This window comes from Myxine glutinosa, chromosome 1, assembly GCF_964187855.1.
Source record: "Myxine glutinosa chromosome 1, kmMyxGlut1.1, whole genome shotgun sequence".
Taxonomy (NCBI): domain Eukaryota; kingdom Metazoa; phylum Chordata; class Myxini; order Myxiniformes; family Myxinidae; genus Myxine; species Myxine glutinosa.
In genome coordinates, this window is record NC_136261.1 from 246883734 (window position 1) to 246904583 (window position 20850).

Genomic DNA, 20850 nt, shown 5'->3' on the forward strand with positions numbered 1-20850 from the left:
AAGCGCCAACTACAACAACTACAACAGCAGAGGGGGGTGGCGCGGTGACGGCGCGGGGAGTGGGCGTCCTCAGTCCGGCTTGGTTAGCCGCCATTGGCCAGGTGCTCGACGGGGTTACCACGAAGGGGCTCCCTGTCGGCCCCTCGTCAAGGGCGGAGCCAGTAACCCCCGCACCCAATGAGAAGCAACGGGCCGATGCCATCTGGGGCGGAGCTAACGAGCCGTGGGCGTGTCACTCCCCGCCGGATATACGAGCGACTCACCGGAAGTGAGAGTCAGATGCGCCCCCAGCCTGGAATTGACAAGACGCCACCAGCCACCTCCCAGCGCTGAATATACCTCCCCGCATCTTTGGACCGGACCGAACCGGGTCGATTCTGCCCTGAGCCCAGGTGCACCTGGAGCCATCGCTACCCGCTTTCCTTGCCATCAAACCCCGTGTGAGTCAGTTGTTGTCCTGTTTATCTGTCGTCTGTCGGGGCTATTAATATAAGAGTGTGTTTAAGTGCCCACCTTTCTATGTTATACCTCTGACCCCTGTAATCTGACCTTCCGCAATAATAGAACCTCCTCCGGAGGCCTTTGAGAACCGTATCCCTGGTGTCGTGTCATTTTAACCCAGCCGTTGTGTCCTTTCCCTTAATTGATCTAGCATAGCGCGATTAGTCAACGTCCGGGTATAATTGGGTAACCTGTTGCAGACGTGGTCATACCAAACCGCTCGGTAAATCACCATCAAAGACCGCGCCTGTAACAATTGGTGTCAGGAGTGGGATCGGTCCCGGAGCGCGTTTTTTTTACGCGCTCGAAATTATAACGGCGAAATTTGGTTTTGTTTTACGAAAATAAAAACCCGAATTTTGAAAGTCGCGCTATGGCAGACCAAGTCGGCTGGGTTCCGGTAGAGAGTGAGGCAGGGTCGATCCAGGACCAAATTGAGGGACGCGAGGAGAGCGAAGCAGCGAGGGTAGCAGACGCACGAACTAGCGTCGTTGCGCCCGATATTGCGGGGGCGCAAAATGGCGCCTCGCTGGCCACGGCGCCCGCGACCGTGGCAGCGCCCCTGGTGGATTTGAACCTTTTTTTAATACAAATAAAGGCCCTTATGGCCCAGAATAGTGAGCAAATGAGGGACGAAGCGAGGGCTCAGAGTGAGCGATTAGAGAGCCAAATGGGGGTAATGAGGGAAGAAGCGAGGGGTACCGGTGAGGGTTTAGAACAAAAGATGGGGTCCAATAGCGAGAAATTGAGGGAGGACATGGGGGCCCAGATCGGGGGGTTAGGGAGTAGAATAGAGGGATTAGACAATAGATTAGGGGAAATACAGGAGGGGTTAACGGGGGTAGAAAATAGAATGGCTGCCCAGGAGAATCAGATAGAGGGAGTGAAAAATGGGTTAACGGGGGTAGAAAATAGAATGGCTGCCCAGGAGAATCAGATAGAGGGAGTGAAAAATGGGTTAGAGGGGTTAGAAAACAGAATGGAAGGCAAATTGAGGGACATGAGGGACCAAGCGGAAAGGGAAGTTAAACAAATGGGGCAGCAGATAGAGGGGGTCAGAATGGGGGTAGAAACCAAACTGGATGCTCACAGGGAGGAAATGGAGCAGATGAGGGTGGCATCTGGGCAGGAGATGCAAGTGATGGGAGAGGAGATCAGAAGAGGGGTGAGTGAGGAGGTCGGAGGAGTGCGCGAGGAGGTGAGGCACTGTAAGGAGCACATGGAGAAGGAGGTGAGAAAGGGGACTGTAAAGTTACAAGGGGGCATAGAGGACCTGACGCAGGAGGTGGAACAGCTGACGGAGGGACAAAAAGAACTAACGGACCAGGTAAAGAAGAACACAGCGGTAATAGGAGGGTTAAAGGCGACACAGAAGGAACTAAAAGAGGACTTGATAGCGACGAAGAGGGAATGTCAGATGGTACGTGAGGGACTGACAACGAGGTTGGACGAGGTGATAGAGGTAATGGAGACGAAGGACCGGCAGGTGAGGACGCACATGGAAACGGTCAAGGTAGCCTTAGAGGACGAGATTGAGGAGACGTACCGGGGAATAAAAGAGGTGAAGCAGAAATTAGAAGAAGTGGAAGAAGGGGTGAGCGAAATTAAGAAGCGACGGAGAGGGGATAAGAAAGAGATAAAAAAGGAGATAAAAGAATTGGTCCGAAGTCTGTGTTCGGATCGTGATGATGTGCTCATTAACCGGATGAGGGATTCGCAGGTGATGGAGGAGAAGCGAAGAGGAAGAGGACCCGGTGTAAGTGGTGACCAATATGGTCGTGCGTATGATGCGCCAGGTGATTTGATAAGCTTGGGGGTCGAAATAGACCCGGGTGTTCGTGAGAGGCCGTTGGTGAAGTGTGCGACAGGTCTGGTGTGCGAAAAAGGAGGTGTGCGAGAAAGTCCGACTCTGGGGTGTGTGAGGAAAAAGTGCGTGCCAAGGAGTGAGGGTGCTGGCGAGAGTGAGTCGGTCGTAGCGCGTGTGCGAGGGAGCACATGGGAGCGCGGTGTGGTAAGTGTCACAGAGGAGGTGACCGAGGAGGGGGTGCGAAGAGGTGTGTTGGTGAGGTGTGCTACCAACGAATGTGTGCCAAGGTGTTCGGTGGTCAGGTGTGTGACCAAGGCTGTGAGTGGAAGGAGTGTACCTAGGTGTGTAAGGAAAGGTACGAGGAGCATGGAGACGGCTGGATGTGTGAGCAAGGAACGGGCTGCGGGGTGTAAGCATGCAGGTGAAGCATCGACGTTAGACGGGGTAGAGTTTAGAACGACTTATAGCCGAATCGGGCCCTCGGTGCGTGCTGGGCCTCGCTTTGAACGGCCGCGTCCGTGCTCCACTAGGCGGAGCGGGCGGCCCGATAGAAAGAGTCGTCATGGCGACCACTTTTTGTTGAGGCATTCCGGCAGGTCGAGATCGGGACATTGGATGGCACCACGCCGAGATGGTGCGTGGGATCTCGGCCCGGGTAAACCTCCTTCCCTGCACCGAATGCGGGACGTATCCAGCCGCTGGCACCAAACAACCCACATTCATGGCTTGGCTTTACGAAGCCGGGCTTTGGACAGGAATTGGCGCACCGAGAGGCAGTAGTGAGTAGACTGGGTGATGAGGTTAGTGTTTGGACCCAAAATTAGAGAAAAGCAAAATTTGATGATTGGCAAAGGATTGGCAGTAGTGATTGGCAGATGATGGGTAGTGATTGGCAAATTTTTGATTTGTTGAAATTTGATGTGCAAAATTGGTAGTGAGCGATGGGCCCGGTGGGTAAGGGTGGCATCCCTGCCACCCTTCCCAAATGGGGGCAAATGCGCAATAGATTATGGGGTGATGGCAGTGAAAACTAGCCCGGGTGGGTTAGGATATGGTGTGTAGGGATCTAGCGAAGATGACATTAGGTAACGTTAAGGTTAGTTAGTGACTGATACCTGTAGTGGGGACGCAGGTAGTTTAGTGTGGATGATAATGACGAGGGAGCGCAATAGTTTAAAGGGACGACTGGGAAGCGCAAGTTTCAGAGGGGAGGAGTTAGATGAGATGATGCTGTGTGAGAAGTGCAGCAGTGTGGAGCAGGGTATGAGTAGTGAGTGTTGTGGATCAGCGCGAATGCGCTTGGGGAGAGAAGGGTGCAGGTGGCACCAGGTGTGAGAGCACAGGTGTGCAGGTACAGGTGTGTGGAAAGAGTTGGAGTAAGTGGTACGGAGTGGTGTGCATGGTGCGAAGGTGTGAATGGGGGAAGAGTGGACCCCTTTCACGAGTACCCGGGGCGGGTAGTGTAAGTGTTAGGTAGAGGGTATAGGTAAATTGTGGTTGGATATTGGCATCTGTGGTGCGGTTGCAGACTGGTGTTGTGGATGGGTGCATTAGTGTCGTGGAAATGGCTGGGCGTGTAGCCTGTTAGTGTGTGTAGTTGGTTGGGCACTCCACCACTGTGAGGATGTCGGCCAGGTGAGGCCGCAGGGGGGCTCTGGGAGCCAGTAGAGTTGTGGATGGGGCCCGAGGATCCGGAGGACGGACCCGGGTAGCCCAGTGCCAGAGAGGGCACCGAGTGGGGAGAGCGCCAGAGGGCCTTCCCCAGGTAGTTAGGTTAGGGTAAGGAGCAGGTAAGCTCGGAGGCAACTACAGTGGTGGAGGTGTGCAGGTGGGTAGACCTGCTGGGAGAGCTACACGTCACAGCCCAGAAATTGTGCGAGGGCACCGAGTGTTGAATCGGGGGAGTGAGACCCCAAATTGAAAAGCACCACAGTCGGCCAATGGGAATTGGTTTTTAGAACACATAGTGTAAGAGGGCCAATGGGTTGGCCGGAGAAAGACCCCGGGTAGTGTAAAGTTGTTAAAGTCATTTAGGAGATAGTTAGGATTGATGAACCTGTCGCACCATACGCAGCCACTTACCTGTGGTGATGATGACTCCACACCTGTGTTTTCTTTGTTCTGTGTGCAGGAAGTGAGGATTGCTGTGGGGATTTGTGAGACGCATCACGACGTGGATGAGACATTGGGGTGATTCCATCTCTCCCTCCCTAGGAGGGACTGATGATGAATTGGTAATGGCAAATTATGATGTCGAGTTGGAGATGGCAAATTTTGATGGAAGTTGAAAATGGCAAATTTGATTGGTTAGGAGGGAGAGAAGACGAATTTGGTTTATGGGAGGAACGGGGAAGACAGTAGGGATGTTTGTTGAGTTGTAAAGTAGATGTTTATGGGTAGTGTTGTGTTTTGTGGATACAGTAAGGGGTAAGGGAGGGGCCATGTAGGTTACCTGGTGGGGGGGGGGGGGGAGCGTACGGTAGGAACGTACCTGTCTCACCTGGTTCCCATGTGCCCCTAGTGTGCATTACCTTGTGTTGCGTGCACTTTTGCGCCCTTACCACCTTACTCACTTGTCTTTTTTCTTTGTCTCCCACCTCCGAGGATCTGGCTTTGGGGTAGAGAGAGAGGAGAGAGAGGTGCTGGCGACGCAGTTGTGGGCCTGCACTTTCGCTGCTTGCTGCTGGGATCGATACACCATATGGACCGCAATGTTTGTGGCCACCCACCATGGACCGCAGTTCTTGCGGCCAAGCACCACCCATGGATGGACCTATGGGTCAACGTGGCACCTATGCCATACAAGGTGAACCACTAACAGTTGGCCCCCTGATGGCCACAATAGAGAAATGGACGCGGTTGGCGCCTTTCTTTATTTTTGAAAGCGGCAAGAAGGCCAAGTGCACCACAGGAAGAGAAAGAGACACCTGCAGGGTTAGGGGTTGTCGTTTTTATTTTAACAAACAATGGTGGTGCACCGGATGGTGCTGACAGTACATGATGGGGTGGTGCTTTGGTGCTTGGAAGGGGTGCTCTGCACATTATTAAAGGCCGTAGGCCACAGAGCACTCGTGGGTTGGTGTATCGATGCTAGCATGCGTGCTCTCTCTATGCATAACATCTGCATGTGTTCCTCCAAAAACAGGTCCTGGATCGTAGTGTAAATATCAGCGTAGTCTTGTAAATAATGCTCCCTACCGGCTGTATGTTTAGTTTGCGAATTCTTTCCGCAATTCGGTTATCCTGTGGGTGTGTTTCTGTGAGGAGAAGGGTGCAACGTCGCAGGGGGACATATTTACTCATTTGTGAATATCTGTAAAACTGTCGCACTCAGGGTAGAGTTAATAGTAGAGGGAAGTACATCTGAGTGCCACACTAAACTAGGTAAAATTTTATCGGGTCGGGACGCCCCGAGGGTAGAGAAGGGTGCAATGTTGCGGATATGGAATTTGGCCTCCGTATCCGCTTGTAAATATTCCCCTATTTCCACAATACTCCCCAACTCTCCCTTACCCCATTCCCTAGTCCCATTGTCTGTAAACGACACCCAGTAGAGCCGACCTTCCCCTTCATCCCCCCATTAAATGTCGTGCCCAGGTCCACCGCATCACACGTAGACAACTTTCGGACATCTTGCTAGTTATTCTTAGTCTATGTCAGTTAAGGACTCGTTTCCATTAGTTCTGACTCTTCGTTGCACCAGAATGTGATTATATGGCACCAGTAGTGAGTTTAGGACCTCCCCATACCTCCCCGCATCTCTTCCCCATGAAGAAGCGCCAACTACAACAACTACAACAGCAGAGGGGGGTGGCGCGGTGACGGCGCGGGGAGTGGGCGTCCTCAGTCCGGCTTGGTTAGCCGCCATTGGCCAGGTGCTCGACGGGGTTACCACGAAGGGGCTCCCTGTCGGCCCCTCGTCAAGGGCGGAGCCAGTAACCCCCGCACCCAATGAGAAGCAACGGGCCGATGCCATCTGGGGCGGAGCTAACGAGCCGTGGGCGTGTCACTCCCCGCCGGATATACGAGCGACTCACCGGAAGTGAGAGTCAGATGCGCCCCCAGCCTGGAATTGACAAGACGCCACCAGCCACCTCCCAGCGCTGAATATACCTCCCCGCATCTTTGGACCGGACCGAACCGGGTCGATTCTGCCCTGAGCCCAGGTGCACCTGGAGCCATCGCTACCCGCTTTCCTTGCCATCAAACCCCGTGTGAGTCAGTTGTTGTCCTGTTTATCTGTCGTCTGTCGGGGCTATTAATATAAGAGTGTGTTTAAGTGCCCACCTTTCTATGTTATACCTCTGACCCCTGTAATCTGACCTTCCGCAATAATAGAACCTCCTCCGGAGGCCTTTGAGAACCGTATCCCTGGTGTCGTGTCATTTTAACCCAGCCGTTGTGTCCTTTCCCTTAATTGATCTAGCATAGCTTGATTAGTCAACGTCCGGGTATAATTGGGTAACCTGTTGCAGACGTGGTCATACCAAACCGCTCGGTAAATCACCATCAAAGACCGCGCCTGTAACAATATATATATATATATATATATATATATATATATATATATATATATATATATATATATATATATATATATATATATATATATATATATATATATATATATATATATATATATTGTTGTGGATATGAGAATGTTTTTTTATTTTATTGTTGTGGTAAAATGTTGTTGTAAAAGGTTGTTGTAAAATATCACCCCCCCTCCCTCCGTTTGTGGTTGTATAAAGGTCAAAGGGCGTTCCCGTAGTTAGTCCATAAAACATACATGCAGGACACGATATATCTTTTTTGACAGTTATATCCTTATTATGTGTATTAGTGTAAGGCTGTGTCTTCCATTAATTGAAATACTCCATTGCACCAGTGAAAGAGAATAGATCCCCTTTCCTTCCCATCCCCAAAATCTCCCTTTCCTTCCCATCCCCAAAATCTCCATTTCATATTACATCCCCTCTCGTCATTGCCGAGCCTCGATTGCCAATATTACCTCCCCTCCAATAACCGCCATTGACCACGAGGCTCGAGTCGGGGAAGAAAGGCGTGTCTCCACCTCGTCATAGAGGGGAAGAGGGGCGTGCCCGCCCGTCGTCATCCAGGGCGGAGCCCGAGGGTCGCGCGACCAACCAGGGCCGAGGTGAGCACCCCGATGGGCGTGTCCAAAACGCCGGCGGCGTAATCGCTGGAGGCGCTATAAAAGGCGCAAACGGAAGTGAGTAGTGAGTTGGTCGCAAAGAGTTGGTCGGAGATGCACTCTGAGTTGGTCACAAGGAGTTGGTCTGAGTCGGTTGCCAGAGGAGGGTCAGTGGTTGCGTTGGTTGCGGTGGTAAGGAGTCGGTGGTCAGTTGGTTGCGGTGAGGAGTCGGTGGTGAGGAGTCGGTGGTCAGTTGGTTGCGGTGAGGAGTCGGTGGTGAGGAGTGAGTGAACGAAGAAAGAGTTGAGGGTTTGGACCAGACGAGTGGGACAAGGCCTGGCAAAGCACGCGACGTAAACAGCAGCCAAAACAGCAGCGTGGGGCCTGGCCTGAACGGCGGCTGCTAAACGCGCCGGTTGTGCTGCGGGACCCCCTTGGACCTCCCTCTCCCTCCAGCCATCCACATCCTGCCATTCCTGCAATTCCCCGCGTGAGTCAGTGTCTTTTGTTTGTTCTGTCCTGGGTTAATTAAGCTGTATAAGTTAATAATTGCACTGTGTCTCTAATCCTTCTGTATATTATTTTATTATCTTTCCTTCTCCTTGGTTACTTTGAGCATGTAAATAGTAGGAATAAATTTAGTGGTATTTCCAACCTTTTTGTCTTCTGCTTCTTCTTCTTCACATCCGTGTCGCCTTTGTCTTTTCCCTATTGACTAGCTGTGGTGCGATCCGGCCAAAGTCCTGGGTGAATCGGGTGAGTCAGGGATCCTGTAACGGTCGCGGCAATACCAAACCGCTCGGTAACTAACATCTTAAACCGCGATCTGTAACAATATATATATATATATATATATATATATATATATATATATATATATATATATATATATATATATATATATATATATATATATATATATATATATATATATTGTTGCGGATTTGGGAATTGTTGTAAATATCACCCTCTGTCAATTGTAAGTAGTGTCATGATCGTTGTAAATACCTCCGTTTAAGTGTAAAGATCAGGATCCGGAGGACGGACCCGGGTAGCCCAGTGCCAGAGAGGGCACCGAGTGGGGAGAGCGCCAGAGGGCCTTCCCCAGTTAGATAGGTTAGGTAAGGAGCAGGTAAGCTCAGAGGCAACTGCAGTGGTGGAGGTGTGCAGGTGGGTAGACCTGCTGGGAGAGCCACACGACTCAGCCCGGAAATTGTGCAAAGGCACAGGGAGTTGAACCAGGGAAGTGAGACCCCAAATTGAGGAAGCACCACAGTTTGGTCAATGGGAATTTGGTTCTTAAAACCGCATAGAGTAAGATGGCCAATGGATTGGCAGGGAAAGACCCCGGGTAGTGTAAAGTGTGTTAATGTCATTTAGGAAGTAGTTAGGATTGAAATCTTCTCGCACCATCTACATCCACTCACCTGAGGTGACAAAACTCCACACCGTGCCATGGTTTGTTGTTTTTATTATTTTGGTGCAAATGTTTGGATTGTGAGACGCATCATGACGTGGGTGTGACATTGTGCTGATGTTCCATCTCTTCCTCCTGATGAGGAATTGATGATGAATTGGGGTTGGCAAATTTGGTTAGAGGGAGTGAAAACGAATTTGGTATTAGAGGAGATATCGGGCAGACGTGACGGTAGAGACGAATTGTAAATTGTTGTAAATACGGGGGTAAGGGGCAAGGGTAGAACAGGTGACGGGTGGGGTGACGTACGATAGGGACGAGCTTTTCTCCGCTCGGTCTACAGGCGCACCTCACCTTGCATTGCCTTTATTGATGTGTACCCTTGTGACCTTACCCCTCGCTAACCTGCCCTCTCTGTCTTCCTTCCCCGACCCATGGATCGTGCTCTCTGGGCACTAAGGGGAGCGTGCGAAGAGCCGCGTCGGTGTGCCCGAACCCCCGCAACCAGCTGCCTGCATCGATGCACCACTTATGGACCACATGTCTGTGGCTGAGCACCACTCATGTACCCCACGGGTTTGGGCATGGCCCCTCTGCTGGAACCGGCCACGATGGCCCAAGATCTTGCTTGCGGACCCGATGAGGTGGCACCCAGCCCACAGATGAACCACTCATAGTCGGCACCTGTGGGCCATAAATAAAAACGGACATGTTTTGTGCATTTTTTATTTCCACCAAATAGGCAGCAAAAGAAGAAAGACAACATCTGGAAGAACAATGGCCAGCAGAGGGAGCTGAAGAGAAAAGACCACCAGCAGGGGTTTGTTTTTATTATGAACTGTGGTGACTGTGCACCGACTGGTGCGTTTATGGGGCTTTATGGTGCTTTATGGTGCTCTTTCTTGGTGCTGCTGCGTCGATGCAGCGCAGGCTGTCTCCCCCCCAAAAGAACAATCGCAGGTCCTGGGTTGCGTTTTGTAAATACAATCAGCGTCACTTGTAAATAATGCTCCCCACCGTACATGTATAGTTTGAGAACCATTCCGCAATTCGGTTATCCTGTGGGCGTGAATCTGTTAGATAGGGTGCAATGCAGCAGGGGGACATACTTATTTGTGTTTTAAAACTGTCGCACTCAGGGTCAGGTTAATTATAGAGGGAACTACACCTACGTGTCACACTAAGTAAAGTTTTATAGGCCCGGGACGTGCCTGGAGGATGAGGGTGCAGTGTTGCGGATTTGGGAATTGTTGTAAATATCACCCTCTGTCAATTGTAAGTAGTGTCATGATCGTTGTAAATACCTCCGTTTAAGTGTAAAGATCATAGGTCGTCCCCTTAGTTAATCCATCGCATGCACGTAGGCCACCATATACCCTTCTAAATAGTTATTTCTTATTCTATGTAGTTTAAGGCTCTGTTTCCCATTAGTTGACTCTGCATTGCATCAGATGACATAAGATACGTCCCTCCGACCCCCCATGGCATCTTCAAAATGCCAGTAACTTTGGATGGGGTTATTGGCATCACCATCGCCATTCGGATTGCCAACTGCATTCGCCACTCCATTGAACACGCGGTCAACTCGGGGAAGAAGGGTGTGGCCCCACCTCGTCATCAGAGGGAGGAGTGAACCAGCCCCGATCACCCAACCAAGGATGAGGGGTTTGGCTTGAGAGGGCGGAGAGAGAACGATCGGGCAGTTTCGTGAACGTTCCAGGGTGTGGCGGTATATTACCCGTCACGCGGCGCCCCCACCTAGGAGAAGCGTCAAAGAGGAGAGTTGAGTGAGCAGCAGCAGATGAGTGAGCATTCCACCGGAGTCCACCGCAGCTTTGAACCAACCGGAGCTGAACCAACCGGAGCTGAACCAACCACAGTTTTGACCACCGCAGCTTTGAGCGTCGACAGCGGTTTCGGCCGCGGCTACAAAGCGACGCCGCCGTGCGAACACGCCTGAGGAGGGGCGGTGGCTGCGCACTCCCGGCCCGACCATTCTCCTGCTCCAGCTGAACCTTCCTCCCCTTCCAGCCATCAACCTCCTGCTATTCCTATCATTCCCCGTGTAAGTCTGATTGTCGTCCGTCCTTTATGTTGTCTGGGGTATAAGTAAGCTTGAATAAGTTAATATTTGCACTGTGTCTTCTTACTCCTTTCTGTCTTTATTTTCGTTTCTTTCCTCCTCCTTGGTTTCTTTTGGTCTTGTACATAATAGTAGTAATAAATTATATTTGTTCTTCCTTACCTTCTCGTTTCCTCACATCCGTTCGTCCTTGTCTTTTCCCTCATTGAATACCTGTGGCACGATTTGGCCAACGTTTAGGATCGGGTGTAGTACTGCTAACGGTTCGAGCCGCGGGCTGCCATCCGCTCGGCAAATAACATCTTGTGCACGGTCTCGAACGAGGTTGCTCACCTGCCTCTCCGGAGGGAGCTGGGCAGCTTCAGGACTCACGTCGGTCAGTCATAGACAAGGGGATTAATCCCCCCTTTGTAAGGGGAAAAGGGCCAACGTTGAGATCCGCAACAATATAAATAATTTTTTTTTCTGGCTTACTCCACAGGCCGGTAGCTTTCCTTCTGCAGACGGGCAGTGGTCCACGGACCGGCAGTTAACAATCTGTGGCTTAGAGAATATCAGAATTAGAGTATTCTGAGTGGAACAAATACTCTGCATTCAGGGTGAAAATGCTCATTATTAAGGTTACAATTTACAATTAATTTGGACCCCCAGTGATTTGCCAATGAACGGAGTCTGGTATTGTCTCATGGCGGCAAAATGTGCAATGATGTAGACACATGACTAACAATACGGAGATCACTAATGAACAAGTACAAAAAGTTTTAATTAAAACAAAAGCCGCGTCGATGTTACACAATGCCTAGATGCAGCTGTGCCTATAACGTCGATGTTATAGGCACAGGACATTCCTATTGATTCGATTACTTGATGTTATTTTTGTGCAAAGTGAAAATATATCTCGGCAATTCCCCGTGTGTGGCGACGAATTTTTAATATATCTCGGCATTTTCCCGTCTGTTATTTCAGGCGGTGTATGACTGACCATGCCGCGATTTAAAAAAAATATATCTCGGCAATTTCCCGTGTGTGGCGACACGTGAACGGAGCTATGCTCCTCTCTCCACATTATTGTGACGACGTATAAATTAAAGATTTCATCGTGATGATTGTCATCAAATGGACGAATTTTTAATATATCTCGGCATTTTCCCGTCTGTTATTTCGGGCGGTGTATGACTGACCATGCAGCGATTTAAACAAAATATATATATCTCGGCATTTTCCCGTCTCTTATTTTGGGCGGTGTATGACTGACCATGCCGCGATTTAAAAAAAAAATATCTCAATGGATTTGAAGTTACAGGCCTTTGAGAATTCATTTCGTTCTATAAAGGGCAACTTTCATCGGATTTTCTTCCCGTTTTTTTTCAACCAAGTCTAAAACTATGTTAGCGACTGTGAAAAATGAAATGATATATCGAATTTGATTTGAAATAAAACTGTGTGAGAGAGGAAGACACCACGGGCCTACAAAAGAGGCCTCAAAGCTATGCGAGTTAATAAAATGGTGGATATTTGTTTATATGAAGGCTCTCCCAGAATGGGTGGAGCTATGGTTCCCAGAATGGGTGGAGCTTTGAGGTTTTGACTTCTCTGCAAGAACAACAAGAACAAGAAGAAAAATAAGAACGACAACAACAACAGCAGAGGGCACTCTATGAGCAGCGTCTGCGACGTGGCTAAAAATGGACTTTGACGAATGAAAAAAAAATATGAATGATCGTTTTAAGGCCATTTTCCCCGCTAGAGCGGGGGGTAGCCTTCCGGGCCCCATGACAATCATGGTTCCCTGTTTGACGAATAAAAAATAAACAAGAGAGGAAAAAGAACATGGTCGGGGTCTGCAAGCCGCAAATTTAATTGGTCGAGATGATGTAAAATGCCGTAATATTTTGTCCAAGTACTGCTAAACAGGTTTTTTTTTTAAGTACTAAAAAGCTGATTTGTGTTCTGCCATGTTCAAGTTTATAATCCAATTACAATAAAATATATTTATAAAGATGGTAGAATTTTTTTCCCCCTGGAAGTTTAACGCCATTGGTGCAGCGTCTTTTACACTGCCTTATTGAACACTTCATTTTCGTTCTTCATTCCTGTTGTTTGTGTCCTCTATGGCTTCCTTGAAAATAGTAAGTTTGTGCATTGACCATGTTTGGAATGATTTTCAATTTTGTTTGACTGTCAAACAGGATCTGATCATGACAGGATCATGACAGAGATCTGTAATCTGGTGGTGAAAGAAGGCCACATTCCAGTGGATTGGGAACTGAGTACCATCGTCCCTCTATACAAGGGGAAAGGTGACCCTCGACTGTGACTCGTATCGAGCGATAAAGTTATTGGAGCATGGAATGAAGGCATTGGAAAGGGTGTTGGAGAGGAGGATAAGGAAGAAAGTGAAGATCGACGAAATGCAGTTTGGATTTATGCCAGGAAGAGGAACGACAGACGCGCTTTTTATTGTAAGGCAGTTGCAGGAGAAGTACACGGAGAAGAGAAAGAAGTTGTTTCTTGGGTTTGTTGATCTGGAGAAAGCATTCGATAGGGTTCCACGTGAAGTAGTGACATGGGCATTGAGGAAGTTAGGAGTGGAGGAATGGTTGATCAGAGTAGTGATGGCAATGTACAAAAGAGCGCGCACAGCTGTGAGGACGAAGGACGGGAACAGTGGTGAGTTTTTGAGGTGAAGGTGGGAGTGCATCAGGGGTCGGTACTAAGTCCACTACTATTTGTAGCTGTGCTGGAGGTGCTGGCTCAGAATGTAAAGGAGGGTTTACCGTGGGAGTTGTTGTATGCAGATGATCTGGTGTTGATTGCGGAAAGTATGGATGGACTGAAGGAAAAGATGAACAAGTGGAAGGAATGTATGGAGACAAAAGGTCTGAAGGTGAATATCGGAAAGACGAAGGTAATGGCAAGTGGTAAAGCATGTGGTGAGGTCCATTCAATGTACAATGTGCGCTGAGTGGGTTCATCAAAAATGTAGTGGTCTGAGAGGGTCATTAACCAGTGTGTCAGCTACATTCGAATGTAAGGTGTGCACAGAGGGAGCTGCAGATGGAGGAAATGTTGAGTTGGATCTTGGAGACTGTGTGAAGCTGGAAGGTGTGAAAACATTTTGCTACGTCGGAGACATGCTGAATGAAGGTGGATCAGACTCAGCAACGGTTGCTGGAGTGAGATGTGCATGGAAGAAGTTTTGGGAACTGAGTGGTGTGCTGATTAGGAGGGCAGTGTCGTTGAAGCTGAAGGGAAATGTGTATGCTGCATGTGTGAGAAATGTTATGATTTATGGGAGCGAGACATGGGTAATGAACGTGGAGCAGCAACGAAGGCTGGAAAGGGTGGAAATGCGAATGGTTCGGTGGATGTGTGGAGTATCATTGAGAGAGAGAGAGGAAGACAAATGATGAATTGCGAAAGATGATGGGAATAGAGCCTGTGATTGATGCTGTGAAGAGAAACAGGTTGAGATGGTTTAGTCATGTGTTGAGGAAGGATGAAAGTGACTGGTTGAAAAGAGCGATGGAAATGAATGTAGAAGGAAGTAGAGGACAGGGAAGACCGAGAACGACTTGGCTAAAGATGGTGGAAGAAGAAATGTGGGCAAGGGGGTTAACAAGGGGAGATGCAGAAAATAGGGCAAAATGTAGAAGATTGTCATGGGGGCCGCAAGGCTAACCCCCGCTCTAGCAGGGAAAATGGCCTTAAAATGCATGTTGTGTTGTTTGTTGTCAAACAGGAAGACTGATTAAAACAATTATCTCACTCTCCTCTGCGCATGTGCGATTGGGACAAATTTCGAGCCAAAGTACAGTCGGAATTCCACATTCGCTGGTGATAAAATGCGACCTGTTTCTCTATTCGTGGGAAAGTGTGGATGGACTGAAGGAAAAGATGAACAAGTGGAAGGAATGTATGGAGACAAAAGTATGGATGTGGTGAGTGAGGTTCATGACCATGCAGGAGGTTCATGCAGGAGGTTCATGCAGGAGGTTCATGACCTCCTGCAACTACCCACAATGCTCGCAATCCTACATATACAGACTATGTCCTCGATCTCAAACATTGTTCTCGTCCCGTTGCTTGAACCTGTGTTTTTGACTCTCGCTCTGCTTGTCGTTCTATCACGGCTCCCAATCGCAAGACTAGTCGACTGCCAAGAGGCAGAAGAAAGTGATGTGCCTGATGTGCCGACTTCGCGTTTTTCTTTGTTTTTTAAAATTTATTTGCAGCCGTGTTCCACGAAATTGTGGTTTTTCTTCACCTATTCGTGGCTGTATTCCACGAATTCACGGTTTTTCAGGGGCGAGAACAAATTTAAAATTCACGACCCGCAAGCTTGACACATTTATAAAACACAGCTTTCACCAGTCATGCATACAAAGCAGCTGGACGAACGTACTTAAAAAGAAATTTTACGAGCCGCGAGCATGACTTGCATATACTGTACTTGCATCTTTCACCAGCCATGCATTAATCAGCTTGACCTACGAATGCAAAAACTTCTTCTACTAGCCGCAAGCATGACCTGCATATTAGGGTGGTCCAAAAAACATCGATCTCTCCGATTTTGATGCTCTACTGGATTATTGTTAGAAATTGTCTGAAACATTCACCCACCAAATATTTTCGCTCAATTCCATCTAGAAACTCATACACACTTCAATTGAAATATGGCGTTTTTCACCAAATTTGGCTAAATGAGAACAATCCAATAGCAACCTAGGTGGAAAAAGTACATGCACTATTGTACTAAGCCATTTTGTGGTTCATGACTTTTTGCATGCGCTTGCGCCTGTGAGTGTGAAATCATCATGGTCGAAACATGTTTGACAATGCTTGAAACATGTTCATACATGTCTGACTCATGTTTCGACCATGAGGACTTCACAGGGGTATGTACCATCAATGACATTATTTAGGAAAAAAATATTTCTAAAGTCTTTGTAAGTCATTAAAATTGACCAAAATGACAAATTTATATGTTGAGTGTGTATGAGTTTATAGATGACTCAGATGCAAAATATTTTTTGGGTGAATGATTTAGACCATTTCTAACAATAATCCAATAGAGCATCAAAATCCAGATAAAAAAGTGATTTTTTTGCATTTTTGGACCACCCTACTGCATATACATTCACTGCTGTGTGATTTGCGTTTTCATGACTTTCGCGGCCGCAAATTTTAGCCGCACTGTTTGCGAGCTTCGTGGGATATCCCACCAGATGTATAAACAAGTCAACTCCGCGAATTATAGAATGCAAACGCTTCATTAAATCGATTACAGTTTGCAATTTACTGTAAAACATCATCAGAGATGTTACACAATGAAAACGCTTCGGGGGATGTTCCATCAGCGACGAAAACATGTCAACCCCGCGAGTTATAGAATCCAAATGTTTCATTAAATCTATTATTGAAATTAGCAGATACGCTCAATACGGCATCATCCGATAACATCCTCCACAAACGATGTGCAGAGAACCTCCTGCAACTACCCACAATGCTCGCAATCCTACATATACAGACTATGTCCTCGATCTCAAACATTGTTCTCGTCCCGTTGCTTGAACCTGTGTTTTTGACTCTCGCTCTGCTTGTCGTTCTATCACGGCTCCCAATCGCAAGACTAGTCGACTGCCAAGAGGCAGAAGAAAGTGATGTGCCTGAGCCAGAAAGTGGAGCTGCTCGATCGGCTTTCGAGAGGAGAGAGAGGAGAGAGAGTGCTCGACCTCTTGGCAGGCATTACGGCGTCAACGAATCCACCGTTCGCTACATACAGAAGAAGGAGAAAGCAATTCGTGAGAAACTTTCTACGAGTGCTGTATCGTGTACGAAGGTGGTCACCCATATTCGGAATGTCCTCATGGAAAGGATGAAGAAGACTCTCAGAATATGGATCGAGGACAACACGCAGACGAGGGACTTCATGCTGAAAACCACGATGCTGAACCATTCCCAAAACCCGCTCATTGAGGACGAGTTGGACGCTATTCCAAAGGTTTCTGAGGAGGAGGAGGCGGGCACTAATGAGGAAGAGGTGCCAAGGTCTAACTTCGCAGACCAGTTCCTGGGCGAGTTGCTGCATGGCATGCGGGCGCTTCCGGACAGGGTGCAAGACGCTGACCCAGCCGTTTAAGGGTACCTCAAGTCAAGAGGGGCTTGGATGATGTGCTGCTCCTGTACAAAGAGCTGCATCAAAATGTTGTGCAATGTATCAGGCAACTTCCCATTACCCATTTCTTCAGCCCTGCTCCCGCCACCTCAAGACCACCACCTCCACCTCCACCTCAAGAACTCTCTGCGTTTCTCTCTGCATTCCTCTCTGCGTTCCTCTCTGCGTCCCTCTCTGCGTTCCTCTCTGCGTCCCTCTCTGCGTTCCTCTCTGCGTTCCTCTCTGCGTTCCTCTCTGCGTTCCTCTCTGCGTTCCTCTCTGCGTTCCTCTCTGCGTTCCTCTCCGCATTCCTCTCTGCATTCTGTCAGCGTCCTCTCAGCATTCTCACCCAGCATTCTCACCAGCGTCCTCACCTTCTCCTACCTCTCCCTAAGTGCACAATTTTGGTGCACCATCATTTGGGTCGCCCTCAAAGTTTGAGGAATTCATGGGATTTTAATTCATGACCATCACCATCACCATCATCATCATCATTTGAAAGTTGTGTGGGCTTGTACTTTCACGGTACGGTATGGTTAAGCTGGTTAAGCACTTTTAATAACTGGAGGCGCATTCCGTCAATAAATTGGAAATGGTATCTGGTGTTGTCATTTTATTATTTTTTTGTAAGCATTTTTTGTTAAACTGTAATCATGTGCATTTGCAGTCGAAAACATTTTAAACTTAAAATTTTTTCCTCTGAATCAGGATCTGCCAGGAACCTATAACCTACTCCCCTTTTCCATTGAAACAATGCATACATTGGCAGGATTATCGTCGACATTTGTGGATTTTCAGACATTCTCTGGATTTGCCTCACCATTTGCGGATTTTGCCTTGCCATTTGCGGTTTGGTCCTCTATTCGTGGATTTTCATGACTTGGGAACCTAACCCCCCTTTTTCCATTGCAACAATGCCCCGCTATTCGCGGGTTTCACTATTCGCGGCTTTTCCAGGAACGTATACATGGGAACTATACATTCGCAGATTTTCCGCGAATAGCGGGGTCCAACGGTATTGTGAAACTACAGGTTTGTTGTCTGATTCATGTTCAAAATCCAAGATTAAATTGAAATTAAGTTGTTCCTCGATAATAAACTGACGTTTGTGGACCCACAGACAGACAGATGACGTGAAGCAATTGCTTAACCCAGCTTCTCGCGAGCCAGTTACACTTAACCACAATTAACTAGCTAACTAACCACAAAATATAATAATAGCACCCTAGGGTGCCACGAGTTAAATCCTTCATTCATCCCAAACTGCACCAGGTTTCGTATTAAATAACCCACAGGGATGGTCCGTGGCCCGACGTCCTCGCCACAGCAAGCAGCCGAGTGTGAGCAGGAAGTCGAGGGTGTTCTGGTAGGCCAGGATTGTCTCCACCACATCCTCAGAAGGCACAAAATGGCAAGAAAGAATGAGAACCAACCAAACAAGAACTAGAATGGCACTCGGTAGAGCACATACCTCCGCCAGACTGAACAGTTTATGTTTTGTATCCCACTGATAGGCTGGATCTGGATTCGGACCTGAACCAAAATCTAATTGGTTTGTTCTTCTCACCAAACCAATTCGTCCACAAAGTTTAGTCATAAGTCGTCCATAACTTTTTTTAATATCGTGTTATATATTGCTTTTCGCCCGATCTCTCAATGGTGATGAATCACTTAAAAATTGAATAATTCTCATATCCGAATCCATGCACCAAAATCGAATCGATTAGTCCTTGTCACACACACAACCTCTCCACCAAGTTTCGTCCAAACCCATCCATAACATTTTGAGATATCCTGCCATATATTGTTTTTGGCCCCATCTCCCAATGGTGAAGAATCACTTTAAAATTTTTATTCGCCGGATCGCCTCAGATCCATATCCGGGTCTTCACCAAAATCTAATCATTTCGTCCTTGTCACATACACTACATCTTCGCCAAATTTCATCCGAATCCGTCTACAATTTTTTGATATGTCTTGTTCACAGACAAGACAGACAGGGGTGAAAACATAACCTCCATACACCTTTGGTGGCAGAGGTAACGAGCCTTCCAGCTTCTTTAGTTTTATGATCCTTGCCATGGTGTCACCTCCTTTGGCACCATAACCTGCCCGATCACTGTGGCCCATGACAGCCAATCCAACCCCTCATAACAGTGTCCACCGGGGAGGGTGTGGGATGAGAACAGCATCATGCTTGTGCATGACCAGTGGGAGCCCAACTTACAGGCCTTGCTCCACTTCACCAATCGCATGTTGAGTGTCAGAGATCGCTTTCGAGAAGGTCGTCAACCCCTATGTAGCATTCTACTTTTAAATTTTAAACTCAATGCCACCACAATAAAACGGTGTGCATCAGACAACTCGACTCTAAACACAGATTAATACAATAAATTATCTGACATTCTCCATGAACATATGATTGTCATTCCCCCCTCTCCCCTTCCAAATGAATGTAACAATACCTTTACTTTTCCTGCAGGTGAGCGTCCTTATGAATGCAAAATACCTGGCTGTGGGAGGTCATTTGCTGAGTACTCAAGTCTCCAGAAACACCATGTCGTTCACTCTGGTAATTTTGCATTTATTTGATATTTTGTTGCTAGCACCATTCTGGATCTTTCCCTATGTATTGGTACTACAAATCGGTTCTGGTTTTTGTTGCTCTGCACAGGGCAAAAGCGTTTTTTTTGCCACGTATGTGGGAAAGCATTCTCGCAGAGTGGCAGCCGAAATGTCCATGTACGAAAACGCCATCCATCGTCCGGCATTGAGGATTGCTTTGGAGCCTCAGGTACACATTTTGCCAGCTCGCTAAATTGCATTGCATCCTTGTATGAATCTGGTCACGTCACCATGTTTCATTCATTGACATTCAGGGAGACATTGATTAGCAATTAAAATACCAATGATTGCCATGTTAAGGTTTCATTCAGTTTGTTGGAATATATTGAGTGGCAATTAGAACATGCCATGGTCACGTGATCTGTCCTCAGTATGCCTTTATGATACACGTCGTCAGACATGTTGAGCACAACTTGTCATTTTAATGAATGCATAACTGTTGTTTTTGGTGCGAAATTACTTTTCTTTTTTTGTATACAAAATCAAGACTGGGAGAGTGAGAGCACCAGTGGGCAAAAAAGCAGTGTCCTGCTAGTGAAGCAACAGGTGGATGCAACAAGCAAGGCTTTGAGAAAACAGGAAAATAGGAGATAGAGGAGGGGAGAAAGCACAGTAACCTGGAAGTAAAAATGGTTGGGTTAGCTGGGATTAAGGGAGGGAGGAAAAATTAAAAAAGAAGGATGATAATGAGAGACGGAAGACTACATATAACATGTAAGGTTTTAAGACTCACAAGCACATAGACAAATCATGTTATTTAGATACTGCAGTTATATTGAGTTAGATGCTGCACCTGCACATTCTGTTACACAAAATGGTTCCTGGCAATTTATCAGATCCACAAATTATGTCATCTACACAATTTATTTACTTCTGATAACATGTGAATGCATGTGCGACTGTGCGTGCACATGGGAAATAAAGTTTGAAATGTGTAATAACATCTCATATAAAATGTGACTTCAAGAGCTCAAATATTCTCCCTCCCACATCACGCACACATCACGGGGGAGTAGGTCAATCACGGGGGAGTGGGTCAATCACGGAGGAGTGGGTCATGCACGGGGGAGTGGGTCACGCACACACGGGGGAGTGGATCACGCAC

General features: G+C 47.6%; 1 protein-coding gene across 5 annotated transcripts in view; it reads left to right on the top strand.

The window, feature by feature from the left end:
• LOC137436035 (uncharacterized) overlaps positions 1 to 20850 on the top strand; it is a 90221-nt gene that overhangs the window by 62217 nt on the left and 7154 nt on the right. For 3 of the 5 annotated variants that reach the window (XM_078785784.1, XM_078785770.1, XM_078785772.1), the window contains exons 8-10: positions 13153 to 13263; positions 19603 to 19692; positions 19795 to 19914. In XM_078785784.1, coding sequence (XP_078641910.1) covers positions 13153 to 13263; positions 19603 to 19692; positions 19795 to 19914 — 321 coding nt within the window. The remainder of the gene's footprint in view (positions 1 to 13152; positions 13264 to 19602; positions 19693 to 19794; positions 19915 to 20850) is intronic. The other 2 variants (XM_078785783.1, XM_078785775.1) reach the window with 1 other exon arrangement.